Raw genomic sequence first — 9698 nt, forward strand, 5'->3', positions numbered from 1 at the left:
TTTTTTTTTTTAAAGATTTTATTTATTTATTTGACAGAGAGAGATCACAAGCAGGCAGAGAGGCAGGCAGAGAGAGAGAGAAGGAAGCAGGCTCCCCGTCGAGCAGAGAGCCCGATGCGGGGCTCGATCCCAGGACCCCAAGATCATGACCTGAGCCGAAGGCAGCAGCTTAACCCACTGAGCCACCCAGGCGCCCCTCTCAGACTCTTTCTGATGCATCCTCAGCTCAGTGCCTTCACCAGAGCCATGGGATGAGTCCCAGTGGGTCCCAGGCCCACCCGACCTGGGTAGTTTGAGTGTTCACCTTGGGATTCCTTCAGAGAGGTATCCCTGGAAGTTCTGTCCCAGCCACAGACCCATTCACAATATCAGGGCAGTTGTGGTTCCTTTTTCATTCCTCTTCAAGGTGTTACCTCGTGATCTCATCACCTATGGAGCTGGCTTTACTGACCTCCTTCCAGCACACATAGGTGTGAGGTTTTACCTCTAGGAATCATTACAAAATATATGTTAACTTTCCTTTCCTTTTTTTTTTATTATAAATTTTATTGGGCCTGTATAAGCATCTAAAACTAGCATTGAGTGAAGTCAAATATTCATTGTTATTTATAATAATTTAGAGAGTGCTCCATGGTAGAAGCTTTGTAAGAGCTTGAAAATAAGGCAACTTGCTCTTTTTCAGGGGGAACAACTTGGCCTTATATGTGTGCATAGGTCATATGTTACACATTCCATAAAGTTTTTGCAACTTGAAGGACCATTCATCTACTAAATCTAAAGCCCTAAGATCTAACATTGTTACAGGAAAGGAAAGAATTGCAGTATTAGAGGATCACTTTGTACTTAGTTCAGCAGTGTCTGTTTCCATGATGAGGGTATCCTGCTGGGGCAGGGTCATAAGTCAAGTGACCCTGAAGCTCTTCCTGTGGCCTAGCCTTGCCAGTGATGGGGTACTCATTATGTCACAAGGCAATCTGGCCTATTTGCAGAGAGCTCTAGTTGGTGGCAGACTCTTACGCTTAACCTTGGATCCTAGTTATGCTTTTTAGCATGAAGGAAGTCCACTTCTTTTCTCCACTGGAAGTCTCTTCACCTTTCTGAAAATCACTTCTATGCCTTCCCTTTTTCTGACTCCAGCATCCCAGTCCTTTCAGTGGCTTCTTGGACAAAGTAGGCCCAAGCAGTCGGCATGTCAGGGCTATAGTCTGAGGCCATAGGTTGTTTGGGGCAAGGGTTTTGCACTCTGTTAGGAGTGGGAGGAAGAAAGCACTGATTGGCATTTCTGGGACCACTCGGGAAAACAGGGCTTAATAAGATTGCTCAGCCCTTCCCTTTTCATGTTTAGCTTTTTCTGCATCAGTCTTCAACTCTGCCCTCACACTGAGGGAGAGGGCAAGCTCATGTAGAACAGGGGCCCACAGCTCTTGCAGCAAATAAACAGCTCAACACAACACAAATAACACAGCTCATAGATGGCTAAGTGCTCATTGAATTTGACACAGAGCTCTCACACTTCTGGTTGGTAAGTCAGTAAAACATTACCACTAATATTTGACGTGACTTTTCTCAGCTCTTTGAACAGTACATGTTTGTGTTTTGTTGTGTTTCTCTCTGATTCACAGTCTGCAGAATTACTCAATTCCAAGCTGCCCTGGTGGCAGGAAACCTGTGGTGATGCTGCCAATGTGCCCGAGAAGATCATGAATATGATTGAGGAAATAAGGACCCCAAGTTCTGACCCCATGTCCAGGATGCCCCAGCCTTCACTGATGATTAAGAGAAGCAGCATGGCAGGGATGGGTTCTCTGTGAGATTTCAGTTGTGTATTTACTGATAGGACTTGGGCCAAATTTGCATGAAGGATGAAGGCCTTTGGTGGTGGCTGTCACAGGTACTCCCCTGTTCTAGATCCTCCCTTGTCTCACTCTGACCCCCTTACCTTCAGATTTGACATTAGCTGTGCAGTGCTCAGCACTGTGTAGTGCTGTATTCAGTCTTATTATCTTTGCTTTAGAAGTGTTATTGTTGCTGTTTTTAATTGTAATGATTCAACTTTGTAAGTTTATTCCCAGTGAAGGAGGCGTAGGTGCCTTAGGGAATAATTAGCAAAACTCTGGTGGCATTCATCACAACATAAGGCATTTCAGAAAAAAATAGCCACTGAAGTATTCAAGGTAATGAAACCAGGCGTTGCAGTTTGCCATTCCTTGAGCCTCAGCTTTATTACTTTTCACAAACATGGAAATTTGGATTCTGTGCATAGTTTATACACATGGGTCCACCCTAACCTCTGAAACGAAAGCAAAGATGCTAAAGGCCAGTTGACAACCCACAGGATAGATCCAAAACTGCATAGGGAATAAGGGAAGGTGCTGCCAGTGGGCCAGAAACACTGAAGGAGTCTCAAAGAGAGAAAGGCAAGATCTGTGTGTGGAGAATCAAGAGAAGAAAATCTTGGCCTTGAGCACATGCAGGGCAAGACTGCAGCAGAGGGCAGAGCAGTGAGCTAAAAGCCAGCGGGTATCAGAGGAGGTGGAGAATGGCATATGGTGTTCCAGTAGGTGGTCAGTTCTAGACAATTTGCATCCTCTAAGCTGGTTGGTTTCTAACCTGTGTCCCACTTGTACTAACCAGTAGGCAACAGGGGCTTTTGTCCACTGGCCGAAAATGTGTGTTTCCACAGAAGAGGCCAGACCCCCTCCTGGCTGTGTCTTCCCTGTCCCCACCTCACTGTGGGTAGTCTGTGGCAACAAGGATAGACAAAATACAGACTAGAATAAATAGAAGAATAGGGAATGCTGGACAATACAGAGATGGACAGAAAACCAGGAATTCCTGAACAAGTGAGGAAAATCAGTATCATGAAAAGACACACTGAAAGAAAAAAACAAGAGTAACCAATATTGGAGGCAACAGAGGCAGTAGGGCAGAGGAGAAATCTTTAGAAAGAAATGAAAAGATACTACATCCCCAGGGGAAACTCAATTAAGATTTTAGAAATTAAAAATGGATTATTATTCACAATTGAAATGTCTGGGATTTGCTTCAGCGTATTCCAGGCACAGGGGAAGATAGGTATAGCATATATGAAACAATACTGGCCATGAATTCGTAATTGTTGAAGCTGGGTGTTGCATACAGGGAGATTTATTGTGCTGTTCTTTCTCCTATATATGCTTGAAATTTTTCTAAAATAGCTTTTTAAATTTTTCCCTCTTCCACAAAGAACATAAACAAGAAAACCCCCACACCAGTGGATGGGCTCATTAACAGAATGGAACTGCTTGGGAAATTAATCCAAAGAGCTCTCCCAAAACACAGAATGAAAACGGAGAGAGGATGTAAACATAATGTTAGGTGGAGATACCCAATTGCCTTCTCAAAATCATCACCAGATATCTAATGGGGATCTCAAATTCAACTTGTCTAAAACCAGATGACTGATTTTCTCACTCTAAATGGTCTTCTCTAGTCTTCCCCATCCAGAAGATGGCAGCTCCATCCTTTCAGTAGCTTGGGCACAAGTGTGAACTCTCTCCCTCTCTCTCCCCACTCCATCTCTCTCTCCCCACTCCTTCCCTCTCTCCCCACTCCTTCCCTCCTCCCTGCCCATCCCAGCCAACCCCTAGGCATACCCTTTTGTTTCCACCTTGAAAGCATATCCAAGTCCAGCCACTTCTCAACCCTCCAGTGCCCTGACTATAGTCTGCAGAGATTACTGTAGTTGGCTCTGCCTAGTCTTTAACACAGCAGCCACAGTGAGCCTGGACAAACTGGAAAAAAAAAAAAAGAAAACCTTGATAGACTGTGGTCAAGGTGGAGAAGGGGATAGAGAGAAAATTCTAAATACCTACGGGGTGGGGGGGTGGTGGAATAGATAACTTACAAAGAAAAGAGAACTCCACTGGTACCAGATTTCTTATTATCAAAACAAGATGTTAGAAATCAATGGTGCAATGCATGCAAAATCTTTGAAATTTATTTTAAACGTAGAATTCTAGGGTACCTGGGTGGCTCAGTTGGTTAAGTATTGGCCGTCAGCTCAGGTCATGATCCCAGGGTCCAGGGTCCTGTTTCTCAGGGAGTCTGCTTCTCCCTCTGCCCCTCCTCCCCCTCGTTCTCTCAATCTCTCAAATAAATAAAATCTTCTTTAAAAATAAATAAATATAGAATCCTGTAGCTAAGTAGCACCTAGGAGGGACCCTAAAATCCATAAAGACAGAAAGTAAATTAGTGGTTGCCAGGAGGTGGTAGGAAATGGGGAAGTAAATGCCTTTAAAAAAAAATGACAGGGCGCCTGGGTGGCTCAGTGGGTTGGGCCGCTGCCTTCGGCTCAGGTCATGATCTCAGGGTCCTGGGATCGAGTCCCACATCGGGCTCTCTGCTCAGCAGGGAGCCTGCTTCCCTTCCTCTCTCTCAAGCCTGCCTCTCTGCCTACTTGTGATCTCTGTCAAATAAATAAAATCTTTTTAAAAAAATGACAAAAATTAAAAAAAAAATGTGACATTCATGAAATAATTCAGAATGGGGCATTGCTATCCAACCAAGAGAACTTTGGGAAGAAAGTGGAATTTAAAGCATGTTAAAATAGCCCTGGGAATCTGTAATTCCATCGCTGTGCTACACTAATATTAAACTAATGAGGAATTTTTCACAGATTGGGAAAGATTATGACACACCTAAATATTCACCAAAGGTGCCCCCAGCTCCTTCAGCCAGAGCGTATACTAGTCCTTTGATTGATAGATATGCTTAATAATCCAGCAACACATGGACAGAATTCAGAAAGGATAAAGAATTCAACAGGTAGGATATTTATTTTGATTTCTTTAAAAATACGTTTTTAGGGGTGCCTGGGTGGCACAGGCGGTTGGGTATCTGACTCTTGGTTTTAGGTTGTGATCTTTGGCTTGGATAGTGACCTCAGCGTCCTGGGAACAAGCCTTCACTCATTCTCTGGGCTCAGCAGGAAGTTGGCTTGAGATTCTCTTTCCCTCTGCCTCTCCCCCTGTTTGCATCCCCCCCCCCACAATAAAGAAAGTCTATAAAATTAGCTTGGTTAAAAAATTGAAAAAGCTTTTTAAATTTTTAAAATATTTTGCATAACTGTTACCCTGAGGTAAAGGTAAACAAACACATGTGGTAGCACACTTTTAACATTGCCTTGTTGAAAAAACATTTTTTTTCCAAGGTTTTATTTATTTATTTGGGAGAGCACAAACAGGGAGGAGGGGCAGAGGGAGAGGGAGCCTGATGTGGGGCTCAATCCCAGGACCCCAGGATCATGACCTGAGCTGAAGGCAGAAGCTTAAGTGACTGAGCCACCCAGACATCCCTGCCTTATTGGAGCTTATACTTCAAAATAAATAAAGGTCTGGGTGTATTATAAAACCATAAGACATTTTATAAGCGACACATTTCTTTGACAAATTCTAATTCCATGTACCAATTGATGTTTATAGGAAGGAAACTTACTATGGAAGGAGTTCACCTCAGCACCAGAAAATCAGACCTGCCATGCCCCTAGGCCCTAACCCCAGCCCTAGGTTGGACTTTGAGGCTTCTGTCCCCAGAGGCCTGGTAGCTGAGCTCTACACATTGGGGATATCTGAAAAATACCAGAGGACTCGCCTGGCACCCAGAAAGAAATCTTGGCATTTGGAACTGTGGAAAGGATTCAGAGCAGGAGAAATCTGCATGCCCACATGAGGCCACCCCCAAGTTTATTGGCCCCCTGCACTTGATCTAGAAGCCAGCCACTCACCCTGACCGAGGCCCTCAATGCAGCCCCCAGGAAGTTGTTTGCCTCAGCTCTGGCTGACTTGGTCTGCCATGTCCCTAGGTTCTCACCCTAACCCTCAATTGGATTTGAGGCTTCTGTCCCCAGAGGCCTGGCAGCCAAGTGCTACACATTGGGGATACCTAAAAAAATGCCATAGGACTCTGTCACCCAGAAGGAAACCCTGCCATTTGGATCTCCGGAAAGGATTCAGAACAGGACAAATGTGCATTCCCACTTGAATCCATCCCACATTCAGGGGTCCCTGGACACAACAGGGAGACTGACAATCCCCTGACCCATGTCCTAATTCAGCCCCCTGGAAAGTTTGCTTCAAGGTGTGCGTATATATCTCTGCTGTGCCTCTAGGCCCTAAACCTAAAAATAGGTTTAGCCTTGAGTCTTCTGTCCCCAGAGGCCTGGCTTTCAAGCCTTAGGGATTGTGGACACCTGATCAATACAAGAGGACTCCTCCTGCCACCCAGAAGGAACCGCCATTTGGAACGTCGGAAAGGATTCAGAGCAAGAGAAATCTGCATGCCTACCTCAGGCCATGCCCATATTTAGTGGACCTCTGCATACAAACCCAGAGCCAGCAGTCACCCTGACCCATGCCCTTAACTCACCCCTCAGAACACTCCCAAAAGCACCTTTAGATCAGCCCTTCCATACCTCTAAGCCCTAATCCTAACCCTTGGTTGGGTTCTGAGTAGTCCATCCCCAGTGGCCGTGCCCCAAAGGGCAGGAGTTCAAGACACCTGGGCAATAGCAGAGGACTCAGCTTGCCTCTTTGAAGGAAATTTTGGTCTTGGAACTCTGGAAAAGATTCAGTGCTGGAGAAATCTGCATGGCCATCTGAGGCCACCATCCCACGTTCAGCGGCCCTCTAAACACAAAGCTGGAGTCTGACACCCTGACATTCTGTGTCAGCTCACCCCCAAAGCAGAGAGAGAAACAACCTGGAAAGTTCATGCCCAACATGCCCCTAGGCCCTAATCTTAACCGTAGGCTGGGTTTTCAGGGATTTGTCCCCAGAGTCCTGGGATGTATGCCCCACATGTTGGGGAGACATGAACAATACCAGAGGACTGTGCCTGTCACCCAGAAGGAACCCGTGCCAATTGGAAATCTGCATGTCCACCTGAGGCCACACCCACATTTAGTTCACGCCTGGACACAAATCCAGATCCTGACACTCATCCTGACCCACGCCCTCATCTCAGCCCCCAGAAGCTCCCTGATGCACCTTCAGTTTGGTCCTGCCGTGCCCTAGGCCCTAACACTTACACTAGGTTGTGTTCTGAGAGGTCCATCCCCAAGGGTCTGCCTCTAATGCCCCAGGGAGTGCGGGCAGCTGAGCAATACCTGAGGACTAAGGCTCCAACACAGAAGAAAATGCTGCCATTTGGAACACTGGAAAGGTTTCAGGGCAAGAGAAATCTGAAGGCAAAGCTGGGCCCATCCCAGCAATCCCTCACTTTCATCAACCCCCTGAACACAAAGTTCCTAATCTCTAATGCCTAACCCTCACCCTAACCAGAAGCAGAAGCCTGGAAGATGGTAAAAGACATTTCAGACAGGCAGGTAGGTGGACACAGTTGAAATGGGCCTGTGGTCTTTTTTAGAAGGTGGAACCTGTAATGATCTCCTCCTTTCAGGTTACATGGTGGTTCCTCGGGACAATGTCCCTCTGTGGGGTAAATGCACTGAATTAATCCATATGAAGTGGCAAACATGGTAAGAAACGACAGCTGGGGAGTCTAAGTGTGGAGAGGAAGTGTATTTGTGCTGCTGTGATAAGTTAATGCAAATTTGAAATCACCGCAGAGTAAATGACTCTTCCAAACATCCACGTTAGCACAATGTCACAGAAGCAGAGAGGACATCAGATTTTGGGATGGAGGCCAAGCCCTCCCAGATCCAGTTCACCCACCGTAGGTGAACTGCTCGCCCTTGTAGGAGGCCACATGTTAGCAGGAGACTCACGGGAGGTTTAAATTGGGGCCCCCCATGTCTCTGGTGCAGTAGAAGCAGTGGGATTTGGAATTCCAATTCTCCACAATGCTTCACCACAACCTGGTTAGAACTATGAAAAAGCAGGAAGGGAAGCCTCACTGGGACTTGGGACCCCAGACGGGGAGGCTGGAAGGGGGCCACAGGCACTCAGTGCCCATTGCAGACTGCACATTACAATCCCCCACAAGAGAGACTAATCTTTCCAGGCCCTGCAGGGGAAGCGGGAAGGTTCATCTCCTACAAGAAATCACCATCCCTACAGCTCAACCTGTGAGAATCCTCCATCACCTTGAACCCCTGCCTTTCTCCAGGGAACTTTCCTTCCAAGCAACCCTCCCAACTTCTTCCTCCTCCTCCATGAAATAATGGTCCTCTCCTTTGCTTCTCGCACTTGCCTGTAATGTGACCATAGCTTGCTCAGCCCAGATTGCCATTCTCTGCTCTTCCCAAATAAACCCATTTTACTGGTCAAATAACTGGCTGTTTGAGTTTAAGACGAACAGAACTAATAAACTCAAGAAACTTGCAAGAAACAAAATCAATATACACAAATCAATTGCATTTCTATGTGCTCAGAAGGAACCATCAGAGCGAGGCTATGGAGAACAATCTCATTTACAATTGCATCCAAAGGAACAAGACACCTAGGAGTCCCCTGAACCAAGGAGGGGACCGATCTGTCCACTGACTGCCATGACACACCAATGACAGACATGGAGGGAGACCCATGGAAACAGGAAGACACTGTGCTCAGGGAAGAACCAACACTGGGAAAATACCTACTCTCCCCAAAGCTGTCTACAGAGTCTGTGTTGTTGCTCTCGAACTTACAGACACCAGAACAACCTTGAAACAGGTGTGGATGTGGGAAGGACACTGCAGGGCCGAGGTGGGGGGAGGATGAGCACTGAGCCAGGTGGCCACTCCCTGACTGTAGACTGAGGAGCCCCAGGAACCAAATCTGTGTCCGCACAAACACGGACGTGGGACACAGAGCACACATCCGAGCCCGGAAAGAGGAAACCCCACAGCCCCACGCACTGCATCATGGGTGGCCACGTCACCACACACAAAATGATGGAAACCCCAGTGTATACACAGTGCGCCATTCCTCCATGGGTTCCTGAGAACACGTACCCCCTCTCCAGTTCCCACTCAGGCAACTTCTCCTCACCTCTAGAGGCCGGTCCTAAGGGGGCTGGATGGCTGTCAGTGTGGATGCGGCCCCACGTTCTCCACAACAGGTCCTGTCAGTGTGGATGTGGATCCACATCCTCCCCAGCTTGACCTGTCAGGGTGGGAGTGGCCCCACATCCTCCAGAAGTCTCCACCGCAGATCCTGAGGAAGCTGGGCTCCTGTCCCAGCTGCAGCTGCACAGGCCAGGCTCAGGGTGGGAGCTGGGGTCCTGCGCCTTATGCAGGCAATGGAGGCAAGTGCAGGACAAGGGGAGCTCACCCTTCAGTGGAAGCACCTGCTCCCTCCCATGGTCCAGCTGAAGCCATTTCATTCTGGAAATTCAAGCTGCATGGAGCCCAATATTCCCCAACTTCTCCAAAATTACCTAAGGAACAGTGAATTGGAAACAAAATGGAATGAAAACAGTCCCTGCACCAAACAGTGGCAACAAACATGACCCTGGTCCTGACACAGACTCACACTGACCTCAAGTTGCTTTCAAGCTTGGCCCTGAACCTAACCCTAGCACCCAACCCAAACAGTGTTCACAAGAATCAAAAGGTAGAAACTGCAAATATCCATCAGTGGTGAATGCATAAGCAAAGTGTGGTAAAGGGTTTGAATTTGGATTCAGGTTCAGGTTTCAATCAGGGTTCTGGATCAGGCTTTGGGTTTAGGGTAAGGGTAAGGATTTGCAGTGGAGGGGCAAGGGAACAGAGTTTAGGG

At 47.0% G+C, this 9698-nt stretch overlaps 1 protein-coding gene across 1 annotated transcript in view; it reads left to right on the forward strand.

Annotated features, from left to right (window-relative positions):
• Positions 1-6248, forward strand: part of LOC111150699 — a 79531-nt gene extending 73283 nt beyond the window's left edge. The window contains 4 exon segments of the mRNA XM_022508243.1: positions 1623-1790; positions 4658-4735; positions 4737-4806; positions 5463-6248. Coding sequence (XP_022363951.1) covers positions 1623-1790; positions 4658-4735; positions 4737-4806; positions 5463-5527 — 381 coding nt within the window. The 3' untranslated portion in view covers positions 5528-6248.
• The last annotated feature ends 3450 nt before the right edge of the window (positions 6249-9698 follow it).

Source organism: Enhydra lutris, unplaced genomic scaffold (genome assembly GCF_002288905.1).
Source record: "Enhydra lutris kenyoni isolate GAN:26980312 unplaced genomic scaffold, ASM228890v2 scaffoldscaffold24, whole genome shotgun sequence".
Lineage (NCBI taxonomy): Eukaryota > Metazoa > Chordata > Mammalia > Carnivora > Mustelidae > Enhydra > Enhydra lutris.